The sequence below is a fragment of the Juglans microcarpa x Juglans regia genome, chromosome 1S (assembly GCF_004785595.1).
Source record: "Juglans microcarpa x Juglans regia isolate MS1-56 chromosome 1S, Jm3101_v1.0, whole genome shotgun sequence".
NCBI classification, from domain to species: domain Eukaryota; kingdom Viridiplantae; phylum Streptophyta; class Magnoliopsida; order Fagales; family Juglandaceae; genus Juglans; species Juglans microcarpa x Juglans regia.
Window position 1 is genome coordinate 23156268 of NC_054595.1, and position 23845 is coordinate 23180112.

General features: G+C 37.4%; 2 protein-coding genes and 2 pseudogenes across 2 annotated transcripts; 3 read left to right on the forward strand and 1 right to left on the reverse strand.

The window, feature by feature from the left end:
* Window positions 1-370: 370 nt before the first annotated feature.
* On the forward strand, window positions 371-3780 carry LOC121245869 (perakine reductase-like). The gene is made up of 8 exons (XM_041143777.1): window positions 371-483; window positions 523-604; window positions 1437-1607; window positions 1734-1937; window positions 2062-2234; window positions 2411-2507; window positions 2890-3043; window positions 3310-3780. The coding sequence occupies exons 2-8, from the start codon at window positions 545-547 to the stop codon at window positions 3483-3485; spliced, it is 1035 nt and encodes a 344-aa protein (XP_040999711.1). The 5' UTR covers window positions 371-483; window positions 523-544; the 3' UTR covers window positions 3486-3780.
* A 2535-nt stretch (window positions 3781-6315) lies between these two features.
* On the reverse strand, window positions 6316-7964 carry LOC121245876 (annotated as a pseudogene).
* Window positions 7965-16612: 8648 nt separating this feature from the next.
* Window positions 16613-20024, forward strand: LOC121247434 (annotated as a pseudogene).
* A 1532-nt stretch (window positions 20025-21556) lies between these two features.
* Window positions 21557-22559, forward strand: LOC121245890 (early light-induced protein 1, chloroplastic-like). The gene is made up of 3 exons (XM_041143799.1): window positions 21557-21806; window positions 21928-21972; window positions 22083-22559. Exons 1-3 carry the CDS (start codon window positions 21651-21653, stop codon window positions 22431-22433), a joined length of 552 nt encoding a protein of 183 aa, XP_040999733.1. The 5' UTR covers window positions 21557-21650; the 3' UTR covers window positions 22434-22559.
* The last annotated feature ends 1286 nt before the right edge of the window (window positions 22560-23845 follow it).

Below are 23845 nucleotides of genomic sequence, written 5' to 3' on the forward strand. Positions count from 1 at the left end.
GAATACGTACAAATGAAATAAAATTTTGCTTGTGACCGTTTGGATAACAAGATCAAATAAGCCGTACATTCTAGATGAGATAAAAGGCATCCAAACCAGGCCTAAAGTTTTGTTCTTTTTCAATTCAACGTACCAATTGTGTAGAAGGTGGATCATATGACCAGTTTACAAATAGATTTTTGCACTATTAAATAGTGCATGTCTCGCATGTTCCGTAGAAAACATTAGGCGTTAAAGTTGGTGAGACTATTAAACAACGTACGTTAAAACTTCTCCACTATAGTAAACAATTGAGTTTCTTCTCGCATCTTGTGCCTTATCTGGTTCATCCGTACGCGCCTTCCACAGATAAAACCACGGACAAAAAAGTTCTCAAATATCCCCACCACTCCCTTTGTGACAATAACTTGAACCACAATCTTTTTGAGTTGGTGCCTGGTGGGGACGACTAGACTTCTGCAACCGGAGTCCTCAATATCTTGAACTACACTCTCCTTTTCCATTATAGCATCTTGATCTTGCAACTTAGCAGTGATATCTTAGGATGGAGGGGAAGCCCCATATCCAAATTCCCAGAGTGGGACTTGGCAGCCAGGGACTGGAGGTAAGCTTCTTCTTTCCAACCTTTTCCTATTAAGTCAATCTCCAATTGCAGATCATGGTTATACCCAGTTTGGCTCAACTGTAAATGTGTAATTGTATTAATCAATACCTTTCTCAACAAATCACACCCTGTTGATCATCGTAGCCAAAAATAATGCCGTCTACGTTCATTCAAGATTGTTTTTCCCCCTCCTTTTTTGGGTCTAATCGGTGATTTCACAATGCATCTTTGGTTGAATTGCAGCAAGCACATACTATGTAACCAAAAAGTCCTAAGACAAAAATAGTCTCATCGTTCACCTGCTGGGTGTTCTAAACAGGGTTATATTGACGATCTTCAGTTTCTTAATTACGATCCATGAGATCTGCTACAGAAACCCAGAGTTTGGCAGTTGGGACTGGTTTTAAGCACAAGAAATCGTGTCCTTTTTTTTCTGCCACCTTCCTATCCTTCCGGTGCTTCACTTTAATCAAGGTCATTCTTTAATGGGTTCTCTGAAAGATAGAAAGGCCAAGCATCTAATTCTTGAATCAAATTTTGTATAGAAAAGCCCAAGGATACAAAGACTGAATGAGTCTGTTTTGTTCAACTAATTACCTGAGAAATAATGAAAAAAATTCCAACTTTTTCTTTCCTTTTTTCCCTTTTTTTTTTTTTTTTTTGCACCTTTTTCAAAACTGCTTGTCCAATCAAGTCTTTAAGATCAATATTGGTCCGGTATTTGGTGAACCTTGGATACTGCATGAAGACTCAAACTCTTGGATTAGTAACTTCCTCAACTTAGTTTCACTTGCATGAAATTCTTTTCGTGGAATCAATTTTCTGGCTACAGGTTTCTAGATTGGGCTTTGGATGCGGGGGACTCTCTGGAATATTGAATGCTCCTCTGTCGCATGAAGCTGGATGCTCCGTTCTGAAGGAAGCTTTTTATAAGGGTATAACCTTCTTTGATACAGCAAATGCTTATGGACGGAATCATGATAACGAAATCATGATTGGCAAGGTATGTAATTGCCCTATACTCATATTGAAACTAAAAAAGATGTGACTTGCCTCCTGCCAATTAGAAACATATATATTCTATGAATGTTGGACATATTAAATTGAGTGAATTATCTTGTATTTCTAGGCACTAAAACAACTTCCTCGAGAAAGAATTCAATTAGCTACAAAATTCGGATTTTCTATTTCAGAGGAAGGTCAAATGAGTGTCAAGTGTACCCCTGAATATGCACGGGAATGCTGTGAAGCTAGTCTCAAGTATCTTGATGTGGACTATATCGATCTCTACTATCAGCATCATGTTGACACCTCAGTGCCAATAGAGAATACTGTGAGTCTTGATTCTTGAGCATTAATTTTTCTTTCCAAATTATTCAAACTCGGGAACTTTTGATATATTTCGATGTGATATAGTTCTTCACTGTAACTTGATTTTGCTTGCTACGCCATGGTAGATGGAGGAGCTTAAGAAGCTGGTGGAGGAAGGAAAGATAAAATACATTGGGTTATCAGAAGCCAGTGCAGACACAATTAGAAGAGCTCATGCAGTTCATCCCATCACTGCGCTACAGATGGAGTATTCGTTGTGGACTCGTGACATCGAAGACGAGATAATTCCACTTTGCAGGTTTATTTGATGTTTGCATTTCAAAGCCAGTCAGTCATTGTACTAACGATATGGGTGACAGTTATGCCTTTGTGGTATTTGAATTGACCATGAATCAAACATTTTGTGAACAATATTATTAGAGAAAGTATAAAGAAAATTTTCACAGCATTAAATAATTTTTTTAAATCTCACAGAGAACTTGGTATTGGGATAGTGGCATATAGCCCTCTTGGTCACGGGTTCTTTGGTGGAAAAGGAGTCGTCGAAAGCTTTCCTAATGACAGTTTCCTGGTGAGTACGTGACTAGTAGCTAAATATAACATCCCATGTTTTTCATACACCAACACATACATGATTCTTAAGTTTGTCTTACATCAGTGATTTTTTCACTAGATATGTTCTGTTATGCTAGTGAGATGAGGAGATCGACCAATGTGAATAAGTCTCGTCCGAGCTTTTTTTTAACTGGACACATCTGGTAAAAAAAAAAAAAAATCATTGAATAGAAGCCGAACTCATGATTCTTGCTATGAAATGGATTTCCAAGGCCTATCCAACCCAGATATAGGGCAAGTAATTTCATGTCCTAACAATGTACAATACCATTAACTAAAATTATATGGTATTACAACAAGAATTGGTATGCACGCTCATTTTGATTTTCTTGGCATAGGCTGTGCATCCAAGATTCATGGGGGAGAATTTAGAGAAGAACAAACTTCTATATGCCCGACTTTCCGGCCTGGCTGCAAAGCATGCCTGCACTCCGCCTCAGCTAGCTCTGGCTTGGCTTCTCCATCAGGGAGATGATATAATCCCAATCCCTGGTACATCACTCTCTTAATTGAAATGATCTATTGGTATCATAGGTAATTGAGTTATTTATGTACATAGGGCTAATTGTTCAGTCTAATAGATGATCAATAGCTATTCTTTCCTCCATGAAAAACGAGACGGAATTCTGCTAATGCATGATGTGAAAGAAATTGATTCAGTTTAATAGATGATCAATTGCCAGTCTTTCTTCCATGAAAAACTGGACGAAATTATGCTAGAGCATGATGTGAAAGAAATTGATTTGGATGAGTTGCAGGGACGACTAAGGTTAAGAATCTCGATAGCAACATTGGTTCCTTGGCATTGAAGCTTACGCAAGAGGATTTGAAAGAAATTTCTGAAGCTGTGCCCGCCAATGAAGTTAGTGGAGAAAGAGATCCTGCCATGTTAGCTAAATTTGAATGGAAGAATGCAAATACCCCACCAAAGTAATTAATCGCAAACCTCTGAAGTGGAACCTTTCTTCTCGATCTGCTTTTTGTATTACCTGTGTTGTTTGTAATTTGGTAGAAACTTTGTAATAATCTTAAGTTACAATTAAGCTTTGGTCGGACCTTGGCCTTTCTTTCTTAATTTTGTGGGTGAGACTGTGAGACAAGTTATTAGATGGCTTATGGTGCGCGCATGTGCCAAGTATTTAATAAAGAATTGCGAGAACGACTTCAAGCTAGCGTGGAATGTTGACATTGTAGAAATTGGTTTGTAAGAGAAGTTTATAGACTTTAAAGTTTTGCTCTTTTTTCAATTCAACATATCAATTGTGTAGATGGTGGATCCTACGACCCGTTTGCAAATAGATTTCTCACATGTTTCCTAGAAAAACATTAGGCGTTAAATTTGCCAAGACCGTTAACGTGGGATGTTTGGACATAGCATTGAGATACATAATTCTCGTAATTTTATTCTCAAATATCATTCAAATATAGATTTTTTTTCAATTTTAAATTTTTAACTTGTTTATCCAATTATTACATAATTCATTATTTACACACAAAAATCAATAAAACTTTTACAACCTTCAAGACAAAACTAATATTAGAAAATTCTATTCCAACAATATTTTAGTTTTATAATAATTTTATTTAACTTTTATCTATTCTTTTTCAAAGTTCAATAAAATATCTTAACTCAAATCGTTCCATTACTATTCACAAAAGAGTAGTGCTATACGTATTTATAGTATTATGCACAACATTATAGAATACATTTTATTAGTTTTTTTCTTTTCTAAATACGAATTTTAAATTTTAAATTTCTTTATCTTTAGCCTAGCAATAGCTAATGCATTCTACAAGTTGGCATGTATTGTTAGGTGAGTAAAAATTATAAATATAAATAATATTTTTCTAATCCTAAGAGACTCCATGTATCCAAACATGCACAACTTCCTCACCATAGTGAGAACAATTAAGGTTTCTTTTGTTGGAGAAGGAGTCTTGTTTGGTTACATAAATCATTTCATTACATTTCATCTCATCTCGTCAATTTTTTTTAAACTTTTACATAAAATATAATTAATTTTTTAATTTTTTCAAATTTTAAAATAAAATAATATTAAAAATAATATTTTAATAATATTTTATTTAATATTTAACATTTATTTTATCTTATCTGTATAATCAAACGAGTGGTAATCGCTTTCTTCCATTTCAAACATGAAGCCAGTAAAATTCAAAGAACATTATAGGTGATAACTTCAACCCATGGCCGGTGAGATTCTTCCCGCATTCTTGTGCCTTTTCTGGTTCATTCGTCGCTTCCTTCCGCAGATGGGCAATAAATAAATGAAACCACCCAAACAAAAAAAAGGGGTTCTCGAATGTCCCCACCAAGAACATCAGAGTTGGTGGGGAGGATGAGACTTTTGCAAGCGGAGTATATCTTGAAGCTGTGCAGTAGGTACTGCGGAATCATTTACACCCTCCTTTTCCGTTATAGCATCTTAGTTTACGTTTCAATGTTAAATTAAGTTGAATTCAAATAATAAAATATTATTAAAATATTATTTTTTAATATTATTATTATTATTTTTAAATTTAAAAAAATTAAATTATTTATTATATTTTATATTAAAATTTAAAAAAATTATAATGATAAGTTGAAATGAGTTGAGTTTAGTTTAGTTTCTAAACGTACCCTAATCTTGCAACTTGGGGGGGGGGGTTTGGGACTTGGCAGCCTGGGAGTAGAGATAAGCTTAATTTTTTTGTGGCAGGTTTGGAGGTGGGATGAGATACAAAATTCTCATTTCATCTCATCATTATATCTTTTTTAAATTTTCATATAAAATATAATAAATAATTTAAAATTTTCAAATCTCAATTCACATTTTTCAAATTCTAAAATAATAATAATATTAAAACACAATATTTTAAATTCTAAAAAAAAATATAAAATTCTCATCTCACCCTCCAATTGCTGATCATGGTTATACCCTGTAAGGAACCCTTCCAGTAATACTTTAATTTATAATCAGATTCCAAGCAACACAAGAAGATGAAATGTAAATACTGTCATAAGAATGGAGATTAATTCGAGGTAATTCGGCCTCCACAGGTTCAAGGTTCTACAAGAGGCTTTCCATAACTGTCTTATATCATCTAAAATTTATATCAACGTTGATGGAAATCTGGTGTAGCAAAACTGCTGCTTCTAGAATCTCTTCAAAACGACCGTGTTTTAAAACCCCCATGCATCCTGTTTATTCCTTTTGTATGTTCCTGAAACGCTACGTTGCAACTTAAGTTCATACATCTCATCCCAAACGACACCATCTCAGTTAGGTTCATAACGAATCCCCTCCATTTAAAGAACCCTGTCCTCAAGGTTTAGAGCATTAATACAACTTGAGGTTCCGTTCCTTCCCATTCAACAGCAACCCATTCAGCAATCTATTCCTTAGAACTCCTTTTGTAATAAGCAACTCTCTTATCAATTACAGTATTGGTGTTCCCAACATCATTGCAAACAACTCTTATCTTTGCCATGGCTTGTGAATTAACGTCCCTATTGTAGCAAGTCCTATCAACCATTGTCCCATACTCTAGATCATACATGGCATTGTAGTTGCACAAAAACTGTCTAGCAAACCCCAAAGCCAACCTTAGGTACACAAACAAATGATTCCCAACAAGGCAAGAATTATACCCAAAATGTAACCAAAGCCAATAGAATGAAGCCAATTCAACTGCATTCTGGAATAGAAAAAAATGGATCAAGGGCAACAATAGTTTCAACTTCATAAACCAAAAAAATCATCTCAAGACCTCAACTTTGGTCCTGTGAAGAATCCAGTTATACCTGCATTCTCTAATGTCAAGGTTGCACTAACATGCTATAGCTTTGTGCCCACCAGAAGAACAAAAGCAATAGGAATGATTACTATCGAAAAATAAAGATCAGACTCGTTTACTTCAAACACCATTAAAGCCAATAGACCGAGTCTCATTCTAGCTACATAACCCACATTATTACCAACCTTGTCTGCAATCACCGCAGGATTTCTCAAAGCCTCTTTTGGAATATTCCTCTCTCTTTTCCCTAAACTATTAGCACCAACATAAACTATTATGAAATAAGTACTCATACCATCAAACTGTGCCACTAAAAATGTAATACTAGGCTCTCTAGTTGCCTCAATAAATTCATGATCCTTCACAACTCGATTACCAACTTTGACTTTGTCATAGCTAAAGAAATCAAAAATTGCTCCACTACCATATTGGATTGCAGTCGATGTCACATTTTCTTGTAGGTACTCGAATCGCTTGGTTTGTACTTAGCATGGAAATAACATGGCACCGAGAGATAGTACTTAGATGATGGTACCCACAAATTAGAGCTACCAGTGTCAACAATTACCGAGTAATTCTAAGGGAAAGTACCGATCCCAATCTCACTATAGTATTAAGCATCCAAGTAGTTCTTTAAAACAATAATGTTTATCTCCTTAGAGTCACCAAGATTATTGTGAATACGATACTTCCTTGTCCAAACTCTTAAAGACTCTACATCCTCGATGGGAAGCTAGGATTGGGCGAGCGTGAGGTAATTTGGCTGGTGCCCCCGACCCTTTCCTCGCTGATCTGGAGGGTTCGTTCATCATCAACCTCAAATTTCAACATCCTAGAACATAACTCTCGCCTTTGCATTTTATTGAACAAGTTGAGTGCAAAACTCGTACAACCATGCGTACCTTGGTAGATCAAGACAGAAGCAGATGAGCAAGCACATTACTTGTAAAAAAAATGGCCACAACTCAATGCGTATGAATTAAAAACAACATCCTAGGAAACAGCACAAGTCAGATCTTATTCTAGCCTTATAGAATGCGGAAGCCTCAATGTCATTACAAGTGGGATTGCATCAAAATCACAAGAAAACTGACTAGAAAACTCATTAAACTCTCCTTTTTTTTTCCCGTTGAAACTCAAATAAAAAGAAGTCAATTCTATGAGCAAAGGAGATTGCAAAAGCTCAATGTGTTCCTCCCCCAATTTGGATTTGAAATTCGTCCCATTTTATGAGCAATGAACTTTATCATACTTCTTAAGGATTTTTCTGATTATAATTGCATTCATTGTGACATATTCACCCAGCATTCGTCCTTCTAGTTCCATTGTTTGTTGATCATTCTTGAAACAACGACGCAAACGCAATAAATATCCTTGCATTCCAGAGGCAACATGAAGATCAAGGAGATGCCTGACTCTTGAACTAAAGCATCCATTTATTTTCGAAGCTTCCTTCGTCAGCTCATAAAAGAACTTCTTGTCACACACTTGGATCGCGACATAATCAATGGCAGTGGCTAAAAAGGTGTTGGAGTATTCCGCAATGGCGGCTCCCATGACCCCTATGCCGTTCCATGCTACGTGGGTTTGAAAGGGAGTGCGAATGCCTAGGTCAGAAATCATCAGGGTATGATTTGTTGAGAAATGTATTGATTAATACAATTACACATTTACAGTACAGCCAAACTAGGTATGTTATGAACCTGACTGAGACGGTGTCGTTTGGGATGAGCTATATGAACTTAAGTTGCAACGTAGCATTTCAGGAACATACATAAAGAATAAACGGGATGCATGTGAGGTTTGAAACTCGGTCATTTTGAATGAATTCAAGAAGCAGCAATTTTGCTACACCAGATTTCTATCAATGTTGATATAAATTCTAGAGGATAGGAGAAAACAGTTAGGGAAAATCTCTTGTAGAGCCTTGAACCTAAGGATGCCAGATTATCTAATTTTTGGTGTACCATGCTCTAACCGTGAGCGGCTTAGCCTACGACGCTGCAATCACCTACTAGATATAACGTGTCCAAGGCATTATCGTTGCACAAGCAGCTCTACGGCCAGATGCATAGGTGCATCACCCCTCTAATGTGCAATACAAGTGGCACAACGAGCACCATATGGGTGCATTGCAAGTGGTGCGTCGCTAATTGATGTTATGCCATTCATGGCGCTACGCTGGCCAAGGTGTTGCGCAGCCAGTGTTGGTGCAACGCTGCCACTGTGCAACACTGGTAAAACACTACCTTAAAGAGAGTCCATTGACACGATGCAACAACAACATCAAGGGTGGCCCAGTTGCATGCAGAACCATATAACTAGCCACAACAAGCTCTACCGTGAGCAGTGTCGCAAACCAGCTGGAGGTGCTATAAGCACCCAGCTATGGCTAGATCTACCATCTAGGGTGGCTTATGGTGCGATGCGCACCAATGTAGCGCTAACCAAAGTGGCACAACGAGCTCGCACCATCGATGGGGTCTCGCACTCATCACATTATGTTGTGCGAAGGCTAGAGTCGCTCACTAGGCCGAAGGCGTTGGTTCCCAAGGCGTTGCCGCTGCACAAGCAGCTCTACGACTAGATGCACAAGTGAATCACCCCTCCATTGTGCAATATAAGTGGCACAGCAAGCACCATCTGGGTGCGTCGCATGTGGTGAATTGTTAATTAATGTTGCACCACTCACTGCGCTAACAGAGGTGCTACGCAGCCAGCGTTGGTGCAACGTTGCCACGTTGCAGCCCTAGTAAAACACTGTCTCAAGGTAGAGAGCCCATTGACATAGTGCAAGATCAACGTCGAGGGTGTCCTAGTCTAGCCACGACAAGCTCTATTGAGAGCAATGTCGCAAACCAGCTAGAGGTGGGATGAGCACCTAGCTGTGGCTAGATTTGTCGTCTAGGGTGGCTTATGGTGCAACGCAACACTGACCAAGTGGCACATCGAGCTCGCACCGTCCATGGGGTCGCGCACTCTACACATAATGTTGCGCGATGACCAAAGTCCCTCACTAGGCCAAAGGCGTTGGTGCCCAAGGCGTTGCCACTGCACAGGCAGCTCTACTGCCAAACGCACAAGTGCATCAATATAAGTGGCACAACGAGCACCATCTGGGTGCGTTGTTGCTACGTCACATGTGATGCATCGCTAATTGATATTGCACCACTCATCGAGTTGTGCTGATAGAGGTGTTGCGCAGCCAGCATTGGTGCAACGCTGGCACGATGCAACTCTGGTAAAACATTACCTCAAGGCAAAAAGCCCATCGACATGGTGCAAAAGCAACGTCGAGGGTGGCCAGTTGCACGCAGAACCATATAAATGGCCATGGCAAGCTCTTTTATAAGCTGTCACAAACCAACTATGGCTAGATCTGCCGTCTAGAGTAGCTTATGGTGAGACGCGCACCAATGTAACGCTGACCAAAGTGCCGCAACGAGCTCACACCATCCATGGGGTCGCGCACTCCACACATAATGTTGTGTGACGGCTAGAGTCGTTCACCAGGCCGAAGGCATTGATGCCCAAGGTGTTGCCACTGCACAAGCAGCTCTACGGCCAGACACATAGGTGCATCACCCCTCTGCTATGCAATATAAGTGGCATAGCGAGCACCATCTGGACGCGTCACTGCTGCGTCGCATGTGGTGCATCACTGATGTTGCACCACTCATGGTGCTACGCTGATGGAGGTGCTGCGCAGCCAGCATTGGTGCAATGCTGCCACGGTGCAGTGCTGGTAAAACACAGCCTCAAGGCAAAAAGCCCATCGCCACAATGCAATAGCAACATCGAAGGTGGCCTAGTTGCACGCATAAACATATAATTGGCCACGACAAGCTTTACTGTGAGCAGTGTGGCAAACCAGTTGGAAGTGCTCATCGCACCCAGCTGTGGCTAGATCCATCCAAGGTGGCTTATGGTGCGACGTGCACCAATGCAGCGCTAACCAAAGTGGCGCAGCGAGCTCGCACCGTCCATGGGATTGTGCACTTCATAGACGACAAAAGTCACTCACCAGGCCGTAGGTGTTGGTGGCCAAGGTGTTATACTGCCAGATGCACAGGTGCATCACCCTTTTGCTGTGTAATATAAGTGGCACAGTGAGCATCATCTGGGGACGCATGTGGTGTGTCGCTAATTGATGATGCACCACTCATGGTGTTGCGCAGCCAGCGTTGGTGCAACGCTAGTAAAACACTACCTCAAGGCAGAGAGCTCATTGACACAATGCAAAAGCAACGTCGAGGGTGACCTAGTTGCACGCAAAACCATATAACTGGCCAAAGCAAGCTCTACTGTGAGCAGTGTTGCAAACCAATTGGAGGTACAATGAGCACCCATCAGTGGCTAGATCTCCTTCTAGGGTGGCTTATGGTGCGACGCGCACCAATACAGCACTGACCAAAGTGGAGCAGCGGCTCACACCGTCCATGGGGTCACACACTCCACACATGAGATGAGATATGAAATAAGATGAGTTGAGATATGAGATGATAAATAAGATCAGATGAGAAAAGAGATGAGATATGAGATATGATGAGGTGAGATATGATATAATATGATATGAGATGAAAAATGAACTGAGATGAGATAAAAGATGATATGAGATGAGAGATTAGTTATGAGATGAGATACATGAGACGAGAGATGAGATATATGAGACTCAATATGAGACGAGACGAGATGATATGATATGAGATGAGATATGAGATATGAGATATGATATAAGACGAGACAAGATGAGATATGAGACTCAATATGAGATGAGATGAGATATGGGATTCAATATGAGATGAGACGAGATGAGATACAAGATTGTTTCTCTAGCCAAACAAGCCCTTATAGAACTAGCCACCTTGATGTCGGCATTGCAATATTACTATCCAAAAAAATTCAAGGCAGCTTTGCATTATTATCACCTCAATTCATAATTTAAAGGCATAAGATTTTCACATTTTAGGCTTACATAATATATATACTACAAAAAGAGACCGAGCATTAGTGTCTGCCAATAGAAAATACATATATTTTTATTATATAATTATAAAATCGCTATTAGATAGTAGTATTTTATAGAAATGTCACTTATTTAAAACTGACTTACAAAAAAAACATAAAAATAGCTTGTACACATCATGTATATAGCATTACTCTTTCAAATAACTTTATTTCAAGTGAATTATAAAAAATTAAAATTAGTTCTAATAAAATAAGTAGTTATTTGATTATAAAATGTGCTTATTAACCTAAACCAAACGGACGCACACGTCCTAACAGAATGAGCAGCAGTAATCCACATCAGCAGCACTAGCAGCTTCAGAAATTTCATGTCCTAACAGTGCAGCAATACCATTAACTAAAATTAATATATGGTATTACAACAAGAATTGGTATGTACGCTCATTTTGATTTTCTTGGCATAGGCTGTACGCGCGTGCATCATTCATGGGGGAGAACTTAGAGAAGAACAAACTAATTCTATATGCCCGACTTTCCGACCTGGCTGCAAAGCATGCCTGCACTCCCTCTCAGCTAGCTCTGGCTTGCCTTCTCAATCAAGGAGACGATATATATAATCCCAAGAGGGAGGTTTGCTACTCATCCAATCCCTGGTACATTAATTACTCTCTTAATTGAAATCTATTCATGTTATCACAGGTAATTGAGTTATTTATGTACATAGGGCTAATTGTTCAGTTTAATAGATTATCAATTGCTATTCTTTTAATTTCCATGAAAAACGAGACGAAATTATGCTAGAGCATGATTTGAAAGAAATTGATTTGGATGAGTTGCAGGGACGACTAAGGTTATGAATCTCGATAGCAACATTGGTCCCTTGGCATTGAAGCTTACGCAAGAGGATTTGAAAGAAATTTCTGAAGCTGTGCCCGTCAATGAAGTTGGTGGTGAAAGAGATCCTGCCATGTTAGCTAAATTTGAATGGAAAAATGCAAATGCCCCCACCAAAGTAATTAAATCGCAAATATCTGGAGTGAAACCTTTCTTCCCGATCTGCTTTTTCTATTTCCTGTGTAATAGAAAAACGTTCAAATATTTCTTGCTGACATATCATGATGGATAAAAGAATCTTGTTGAAATAGCATTATCAGCTTCGCGCTGGGAGCCGCAGTACTAAGCAAGAATCAGGTGGGTAATTGTCAATCTTCAAACAATTGCTGTAAATAGGGATGTTAGGTGACGGGATGAGATTCATAATTTTATAAATAGTAGTGAAATTATTTATAAAATATAATAAAATGATTTGAGTTAAGATGTATTATTAAGTTTTGGAAAAGAGAGATAAAAAATTGAATAAAAATATAATTTTTATTTTAAAAAGTTTAATTATTTTTTATATTTTATTTGAGTGTTGTTATCTGCTTTTAGCCAATCAAGCTATATTTTCTTTGTACAAACTACAAACCAAACCGTGGCAGAATTTGAGACGGGTGACTTGGGGTGGAGTTGGAAGTTGGAACAGTCTTGACTCTTGCACGTTCAGTCCTCCTGGTCCCTTGGGGTGGAGACAGAAAACCTCGACCTGCGTTGGCCTCGAACTCTGCCGATGGAATGTTGTGGTTTATGCGCGGGCCACGTCGAGGACATCGGACACGTGTGGACAACCAAGCCCACGTGAGCCAATGACTTTTTGAAAATATTTAGGGAAGACGTGGATCCTAAATATCCACCCCTCTGCTTGCCCTCTCGCCTCTATATATATTTGCCACTCCGACGTTCTATAAACTTACGTCTTCCATTACTTGCCACGCATTTCGAAAGCTTAGAATTCTCCAAGTCTGATCTCTGCACTATCTACTTAGATGGCAACCTCAGCTACAATGCATTCCATCTTGTCGAGCAAATTTTGATACCTAAATGAAAATTTTGATCATTTGTTAAGTCATTTATAAGGTGATTAGGAAAAATCTCAGAAATGGCCTTAGGGTGAGTACTTAATAAAATTTCAGTACAGGTTGATTAACCAAATAATTGGTTGATCATTTGTAAAGTCGCCAATAAGATGATTAGGGAAAGCCTCAGGTATAGCCTCTACAGGAAGTACTTAACGAAAATTCAACGAAAGTCGATACATGTATTATGTATTCAGCTGAAGTTGTCAATTGTGACATGAATATTGATTATTGATTCAGTCACAGAGAATTGATGTCGTTCACTAAATTTTTTCGAGTGAAATGAAGTCATCATTTATATGTGGTCAGTGGGAGCACATATGGTAGAGAGTGCAATCAGATAAGGTAACGACAAAAGTGGCGCATGTAAAGGCTTGCCATGCTCTAATGCCGATTTGCCAGAGTATGCGGGATAGAGTTGAGAAGTGGAAAGCTTATATTAATACCAAGGTAAAATACTCAACTGGATCATCAGCTTTTATGAGATCAAGTGAGAGATGTAATTTTAAAGAGTGTGATCACCAAACGGTGTATCTCTTGGAATGACACCCTCACCATAGTGATGACTCCCATAGGGGTGATGGTTGAGGAAGTGTCAAGAAACACAATCTTTTGATTTAGTCAAAAGGTTGTGATACTTGTTAATGGTTGTGCCCTTTGCAAATCATTGTATTTCCAATGGTTATGCCCCTTACCAAGCATTGTCTCATGGCCTATAAATAAGGACTATTGGTGCACAATGAAAACACTCAATTCCCTTTGTCCCTCACAAACTTATTGGACAAATACTCTCATGGGAGTGTTACCATATTGCTGAAGTTCTGTTCAAATTTCGTCTCTTTTTTTTCTTCATTTTTCTACATCAACATCTTGAAGCTATGCAATAGGTACTGCACAATCATTCACACCTTCCTTCTCCATTATAGCATCTTGATCTTGCACCTAACAGTGGTATCATGGGATGGAGGGGCCCTATTACCAAATTCCCAGAGTGGGACTTGGCAACCAGGGACTAGAGGTAAGCTTCATTTTTCCAACCCTTTTTGAATTAAGTCAATCTTCAATTGCAGATCATGGATACCTAGTTTGACTCAACTGTAAATGTGTGATTGTATTAATTAATAAATTTCTCAACAAATCACACTCTGATGATCATCGTAGCCAAAAATAACGCCGTCTAGGTTCATGCAAGATTTTTTTCCCCCTCCTTTTTTGGGTTTAATCTATAACACCCGGACCCAGCACCAAGTCTAGGCTAAGCTGCATTCTATAAATTGTTTTGGGTTAATATGTATGAAAATCTCACTTAAGTTTTAATAAGTAATTTTTTGAGTAGGGTATAGGTCCAAAATTTATTTTGGCAAGAGTACGGATTTTTTTTTATGGCCTGATAATTAAGTTAAAATCTTTTAATGTACTATGTGGATTTTTGCCCGGAAAATTTATGGGACAAGTGTATATTTTTTTTTAAGTTGAGTCAAGGTCCAAAACTTAGGGAAAAAATCAATTAATTATTTTCACATACTACCCAAAAACGTAGGCCCAAATACTTGAAATGGACCCCACCCGATCACCGAAAACCCAACCCGTGAGAACAAACACCAGTTTTTTTTAACCCCCCACGACTCCACTCTCATAGTCACATGCACGTACGTCTCACTTTCCCTCATCTCTAGGGTTTTTTTTTCTTTGTTTCCAATCACTTATACATACATACTCCTGCATGAAGAAACCTCAAGCCGCAACCTTTCTCTACGTTCAGAGCTCCCAAAAACCTAAGCCATGTGAAGCAGACACCTTGGCTCCCTTCCATAACCGTAGCCAGCCATGAGAACCACCCACTGCTCAGCCACCACAACAACGAAGTCACGAATGAGCCCTCCACGTAAAACCCCCCACTGCATTGCTACTGCTGCTACCTTCTTCAACCACCACCACTAAGACCCTCATTCAGCAAGGTGTAGTACAACGAATGCATGCACGTCTGTGACGCAACCAGCGGCCTCCTCCCTTTCGCCCCTGTCACATGGAGAAACTGCAAGCCGCAGCTTCCTCCCATGCCAAAACTCTTTCACTTCATAGAACCACCAGCCACTACCACCTAAAAGCACCTTTGTTTTGGCTCTAAAAAACATAGCATTACCAAGAGAAAAAAAGTCGCGTCCCCTCCTTGGATAGCCGCCGTTCTCGCCATGACCACCTCTAGGTATGCTCACATCGATCCTCCCCATGCATAGTCTCTCGACATTTTTCTTGTTCCTCCCATAATCTCTCTGTCTCTCATCAATTGGTATATTTCTCATCTCTCTCAATCTCTCCTACTGCCCAGCCGCCAAGCTCACCACTGTCAACCTCTGCCCAGCCCATTGCTCCACCGCACATCTCCCTTCCCTCTCGGTAAGCCTCAGTCATGCCACCCTTTCGTTAAGTTCGGCTTCTTTTTCAATATAGGAAGGGTTATTTTTCTCATAAAGTTAAAACATAAAATCTTTGATGAATGTAAAATTATCCCCTTTGAGGTTACAAGCCAAAGTTTGAACTTCTAATATTTTTATGTTGGACGTAAAATTATCAAGGGCCTAAGTTGGGTTGTAGAAATGAGTATAATAATTTTAGGCGGGCCTAATCCCACTTGTTATAGTACAAAATTTTATTAGACATGAATATTTTAGAATTAATGTATTAGTTGGAGGGGTTAAATGATATCAAGTAAATTTGGGAAGTGATGATATTTTAGGGTTTGGATAAATTTAGATTTTTAGGAAAATAGGTTACCTAGTATTTCAGATTTAAGTATTGAAAAATGTATTGATTTTGGATATTTATGAAAATTTCATGGCAATCTTAAAGGTGACAAGTAATTTTCATTCAGCATTGTCGCGAAGAAATTCAAAAAGTTAAGAAGTCCAGGGAAGCAGGGTTCCTATACTAGACTTTGCATAAAAAGAAAATGGAACGAGATTGATTTTAAAAATATGCATATTTGTTTTGAAAAAAAATCTGAAAACAATCTTGTATATGTGTTCTACATATGCATGAAAGCTGTATAAGAGAAAATATTTTATGTCATGACTGGTGTAGGCATGAGATAATTTTGTTCATTCTGTTTCTGGACTAAGCAAAAAGAGTGAATATGAAATTTATAAAAATTTGTGCATGTGATGCGAAAATGATCTGAAATTATTTTTGAATATATGGAAAGATCTGAATTTGTTAAGTACTCTATTTGGATATGTTGTGGAATCTGAAAACATTGGCATGAGATTATATATATGTATTTTGATTAAGTCTGATTCTGATGTTTTGTTCGGTTTCTGTTACGGCCTAACCACGAGTGATAATAATGGCATACTGCCCAGCCACGGGTGATAATAGTGGATACAGCCCAAGCACAGGTGATAATAGTTGATACAGCCCAACCACGAGTGATAATAGTGGATACGACCCAACTACGAGTTATAACAGTGGATATGGTCCTTCCACGGGTTAGAAATGTGGTTTATAACACTGTCACGAGGGGTTAAACATGGTATACGGCTCAACCATAGGTTATAATAGTGGATATGAACCTTCCACGAGTTATAATTGTGATTTATAACCCTATCACGTGGGTTAAATATGGTATTTGCCTCGATGTGATGCTCTGATATGATGAAGATAAGGTCTCACATTTTGATATGCCAAATGAATTTTGAATAAGAATATTGTTAAACTTTCGCTCTGATATTTTTTATAATATGTTCTGGCTCTACATTCTGAAAATAAAAAGTGTTTTGTTCTGCATTATGAACTCTATAAATGCTCATGTTTGCATACTAGTATATGTTCTCTACTTACTGAGTTGTTGATAACTCACCCCTTATCTCTAAACATTTTCAGATAATCTTGATGGTTCTACTGGAGAGCATGAGTAGGCAGTGTTAGAGAGGTTTGATGTTCATAGAGGAATAAGCGTCTGATGGTACAAGTACTTATTTGAGAGTCATAATTATTAAATTCATTATTTTCAGTTATTTTGATATGATGAGCTAAGAATATTTTTTAGTCTTTGTGAAGTTTTTAATTTATTTTATTGAGAATTTCTTTGTTGTCCCTATAGAGGAACATGTATATTTGGGTTGAGCAAACGAATTGATATTTTATGAATTTTTCTTGCTATATAATTGTCCTATTGGAGAGGATATTCAGTATCAAGAGTTAACTCTCCGGACCTCTAGGACCGGGGTGTTACGTGGTCAGTGATTTCACAATGCATCTTTGGTTTAATTGCAACACGTACATACCATGTAACCAAAAAGTCCAGACAGAAAAATATTCTAATCGTTTACCGGTTGGGTGTTCTAATCATGAGGGTTATATTGACAATCTTCAATTTCTTAATTACGATCCATGAGATCTACTACAGAAACCCATAGTTTGTAAGTTTTCTTTTATACAATCACAATCTCGTATAGATTGCACTAACATTCCAGTTAGGAAAACTCCATAGTTTGGCAGTTGGGACTGGTTTGAAGCACAAGAAATCGTGTCGCCTTTTTTTTTTCTGGCATCTTCCTATCCTTTCGGTGCTTCACTTTAATCAAGGTCATTCTTTAATGGTTTATCTGAAAGATAGAAAGGCCAAGCATCTAATTCTTTAATCAAATTTTGTATCGAAAAGCCTAAGGATACAAATCATGCATATATGAGTCGGTTTTGTTCAAATAATTACCTGAGAAATAATGAAAAAAATTCCAACTTTTTCTTTCTTTGTTTTTTTTTTATACCTTTCCGAAAACTGCTTGTCCAATTAATGAGAATGCTCCATTCTGATTCTTGAAGGAAGCTTTTTATAAGGGTATATAACCTTCTTTGATACAGAAAATATTTATGGACGGAATCATGATAACGAAATCATGATTGGCGAGGTATGTAATTGCCCTATACTCATATTGAAACTTAAAAAGATGTGAAATTAATATATCCTCTTTCCAAGTAGAAATATATATATATATATATATATATATATTCTATGAAAGTTGGACATATTAAATTGAGTGAATTATCTTGTATTTCTAGGCATTGAAACAACTTCCTCGAGAAAGAATTCAATTAGCTACAAAATTCAGAATTTCTATTTCAGAGGAAGGTCAAATGAGTGTCAAGTGTACCCCTGAATATGCACAGGAATGCTGTGAAGCTAGTCTTAAGTATCTTGATGTGGTCTATATCAATCTTGTAAGAAAGGAGCACTCATAGTGGGCACCCCTTCACCTCTTGATGGAAACCAAGTTGGGCCTACTCTTAAAGATCATTTGTAAATTCCAGATGGGCCAATAACAAGATCAAGGGTCAAAAAGATCGAGGAAACAATGCACGGATTGGTGCAATACAATTGGGATGAAGCTAGCAAGAGCCTAACACTCAAGATGGGCTTGAAAGAAGGAGAACCAGCTTTGATCCACTTGATTCAAGCTGTGGAAGACATGACTTAGAGATAGGGCCTATTGTTATTGGAGACTTCAAATTTGGTTAAATGATTTATTTTATTAGTTTAGAATAAGTGGGCTTGAAGATGCCTAGCCCACACGTCTTATTTTCAATGAACTAGGGTTTTCAACAAAGCCTTGTATTTTGGCCAAGGGCTTATTTGGAAATTTACTTTTTAGAAATTAGGGTTTCAAGAGGTACTATAGCGTCACTGTAGCCGTACTGTAGCCGCGGGTACTGTAGTACGACACTGTTCATTAGGACATTTGGGGTAAAAATGAGCTTTATTTTGGTTAGGGTTTTAATTAGGTTCAGTTTAAATACTCATTGTAGCCTCATTTGAAGGTTAGACAATATTGAATTTTTTTGTGAGTTTAGGTTTCTCCTCTTGTTCTTGATTGAACACTTGAACTTATCAGAGGTAAATCACAACCTTTGTGGCGTTCCTCCTTTGTAATCTAGGTTCTTGAGACGGGTTCTTCAACAATTCTAGATTTTGATATAATCTAGGTTCTTGAAACGAGTTCTCATCGGGTCTAGGTTTTCTCCATCCATTGATTTGAATTTGGCTTTCTTGGAGAGTTTTTAAATTGATTGTGGGTTCAAGGAATTTCATTCCCGCGAGTTCATATCATACCTCCTCTTGGGGGTTATGAAGTGGCTCTTAAGCCACTTCATGAGACTTGATGGCTGGCCATTACATAGTCTCTCCCCCTCTTTGGATGACACACTTGCATCAAGAACGATCTCTCTCTTAAATGGTTTTCTCTAGTCACTGTATCTAAGATGTGGAATGTGTGAGTGTTGCTCTGGTATTACCACGTAGCACACTCTACCATCGATTTGAAAATCGTGGACGAATAACGACGTTAGAGAATTCGTAGAACAACTGCACTAGATCCGAGATATTTCCTATGAGGTAATATTGTTTCCACTGTATATTATGATCCAATATTTCTAACAGATCTCTACTATCAGCATCGTGTGGACACCTCAGTGCCAATAGAGAATACTGTGAGTCTTGATTCTTGAGCAATATTTTTTCTTTCCAAATGATTCAAACTCAGGAACTTTGATATATTTCGATGTGATATAGTTCTTCACTGTAACTTGATTTTGCTTGCTATGCAATGGTAGATGGAGGAGCTCAAGAAGCTGGTAGAGGAAGGAAAGATAAAATACATTGGGTTATCAGAAGCCAGTGCAGACACAATTAGAAGAGCTCATGCAGTTCATCCCATCACCGCGCTATACAGATGGAGTATTCGTTGTGGACGCGTCACTAATGACAGTTACCTGGAAAGTACGTGACTAGTAGCTAAATATAACATCTCATGTTTTCCATACATCAAGGCGTGCATGATTCTTGAGTTTGTCTCACATCAGAGATTTTTTCACTGGTTATGTTCTGTTATGCTAATGAGATGAGGAGATCGACCAAGTGTATAAATCTTGTCCCTTCATTTTTTTTTTAACTCGACACATCCGGTAAAAAAAAAAATCATTGAATATAAGCTCAACTCATGATTCTTTCTATTAAATGGATTTCATTTCAACGCCTATCCAACCCAGATATAGAGCAAGTAATTTCATGTCCTAACAGTGCAGCAATTCCATTAACTAAAATTAATATATGGTATTACAACAAGAATTGGTATGTACGCTCATTTTGATTTTCTTGGCATAGGCTGTACGTACGCGCGTGCATCATTCATGGGGGAGAACTTAGAGAAGAACAAACTAATTCTATATGCCCGACTTTCCGACCTGGCGGCAAAGCATGCCTGCACTCCCCCTCTGCTAGCTCTGGCTTGGCTTCTCCATCAGGGAGACGATATATATAATCCCAAGAGGGAGGTTTGCTACTCATCCAATCCCTGGTACATTAATTACTGATCTCTTAATTGAAATCTATTGTTTTCAAAAGGTAATTGAGTTATTTATGTAGATACGGCTGATGGAATGTTTGGGTAATGAGATGAGATGAGATAAAAATTTTGTAAATAGTAATAAAATTATTTATAAAATGTAATAAAATAATTTGAGTTAAGATATTTTATTAAGTTTTGAAAAAAATAGGTAAAAAGTTAAATAAAAATATTAGAAAATTAAAATATTATAAGAATATAATTTTTTAATAAAAAGATAATGATATGCTTGCTACTTCCTATCACTTATTTACTACTCTTTTTATTTTTTTTTATTTTTTATTTTTTTATTTTTACTTAATGGTAAAAGAAGTAACTATTAGTGATATTATATATTTTTTTATTTTTTTTAATGATTAAAGATGTTAAAAAAAATATTTAAAAAAATAATAAAAAAATTAAAATATCAAATACACTATAAAATAATAAAAGAGTAGTGAAATGATAATTATCCTTTAACAAAATAAGTATATCATTATTATCCTTCGGTAAAAGAGTGGTAGAAGGAAAATTAAAAGTAAAATTAAAATAAGTCTATCCTTATCCTTTAGCAAATCAAGCTATATTTTCTTTGTACAAACTACAAACCAAACCGTGGCAGAATTTGAGACGGGTGACTCGGGGTGGAGTTGGAAGTTAGAACAGTCTTGACTCTTGAACGTTCAGTCCTCCTGGTCCCTTGGGGTGGAGACAGAAAACCTCGACCTGCGTTGGCCTCGAACTCTGCCGATGGAATGTTGTGGTTTATGCGCGGGCCACGTCGAGGACATTGGACACGTGTGGACAACCAAGCCCACGTGAGCCAATGACTTTTTGAAAATATTTAGGGAAGACGTGGATACTAAATATCCACCCTCTGCTTGCCCTCACGCCTCTATATATATTTGCCACTCCGACGTTCTATAAACTTACATCTTCCATTACTTGCAACGCATTTCGAAAGCTTAGAATTCTCCAAGTCTGATCTCTGCACTACCTACTTAGATGGCAACCTCAGCTACAATGCAATCCATCTTGTCGAGCAATTTGAGTACCCGTCTTACAAACAGGCCCAGGGTGAACCAGTTTCTTCCCAATGCTAATCATGTGCTCCGTTTGCCGAGAAACACATGCATGAGGGTTCGCTGCAAGGCAAACGAGGTCTCAAGCTTGATCTCTGTTTTGATAGGAAATTAGTTTTACTGTTATAGCTTATCATGTTAGGAGTGAACTTAAACTTACGTACGATTCCTTGCTGCTTCTTTTTATTTTTTTTTGGCAGGAGCAGCAGGCCTCACCACCACGTTATACACCACAGCCACCCAAGGTAGCGACCTTAATCCCGGGAAGGGTTTGATTTAGGGTTCTGGAGTATGTATGGGTACAGATAAACGTTGTTAGATCTAGCATTTTGACTGCATGTTTTGCTGTGAACAGGTGATCAGTACAAAGTTCTCCGACGTGCTGGCATTCAGTGGACCGGCACCGGAGAGGATCAACGGCAGGCTAGCGATGATCGGCTTCGTCGCGGCGATGGCGGTGGAGGTATCAAGGGGGCAGGATCTGTTCGCGCAGATATCAGATGGTGGGATCCCATGGTTCTTAGGAACCAGTATTTTGCTGTCGTTTGCATCTCTGATTCCTCTGTTCAAAGGGGTGAGCGTGGAGTCGAAGTCGAAGGGGTTCATGACCTCAGATGCTGAGCTTTGGAATGGGAGGTTCGCCATGTTGGGTTTGGTTGCACTTGCCTTTACTGAGTTTGTTAAAGGTGGAGGAACGATTGTGTAGGCCTTTTTTTCTCCACCCTTGAATAATACAAGTGATGATCCCATGTAACTCTTTTCCTCTCTTTATATGGGATCCCATATATGTAATTCTAGAAAGCAAGTAATAATTTTTATATAAAATAATTTATTACTTGTATAATCGGATTCCAGTGCATTAAAATACAAACGAAATGTTAGATACTGCAACGTCAATTTACTACAATTATGATATCACTCATCAGTCTATAAATTTATTATCGTAAATAATAAAGATTGATTTAATGACTAATAAATAAATTTTTGAGGTTATCCATTGGATTAGCGGCCGATGCTATGATTCCCCTCTAAGCTGGCACCATTGTACGGAGACTTGTAGTGGTGAAATCAGATGACAGCATAGCCTATAGACTTCAGCCACGTACTGTATTGTTAATATAGTATTTTATTATTATCTATTAATTATTATATTTAAGGATACATGAATAATATCACACAGAGAATGTAATATATATAACCCTGAGTTTTAGTTTTTAAAAACTAGTGTAAGATCAAAATAATCATAACAAAATTCAAATATATCGGGCTTTTATATTAATTGTATGTTAATAAACAAACCTTCTTATAGGAATTATCGTGAGAACATAGTTTAAAACTTAGGTCCGGTTTAGATTCATAATTCATCTCATTAATATTCTCTACTATTTACAATTCATTTCATTATTATTTATAGTTCATCTCTACTAATTATTTTGCATTTGCTATTGAGCTTGTGATCTAATCTAATCTAATCTAATTGTACTCTCGTTTTAAATATTTTATAAAAATATATAAATATTTTTATAGTCAATTCTTTAATTATTAACTAAATAAATAAATAAAATTTAAAATGCCTGAACAGTCAAACTTAAGAAATCCGTTTAGATACAGAGGTGTCCTCATCTCTATCTAATCTAATTTAACTAATAATTTTATTACTATTTATAAATAATATAGCAAACAAGCATCTTCCAAACCTATTATACATGTGACACACGTATCTCGGAATTATGAGACGCAAACAATATATGTTAAAAAAATATTATACGAGAATAATAGAGTAAACAATTTAGCATGTAAAACTATTATCCATCCATTCAAAAAATATAAAAAAATGTTATTCATTCTTTTTCAGGAACAAAAAAATGCTATTCCTACACTAATAGACAATATCATTGATGTGATAGATGCCCTATTGAGTATTGGTTATAAATATTTAAATTTAAAAGTTAGATTACAACTTTTAATAAATATACTCACATTAATAATGTCGTAAGCGTTATGATGGGATGTTGCAATTAGGACTCATTTATTTTCACAAAAATTTTCAACTCATTTTATTTTATTTAATTATTATAATTTTTTTAAATTTTTACATAAAATAAAATAAATAATTCA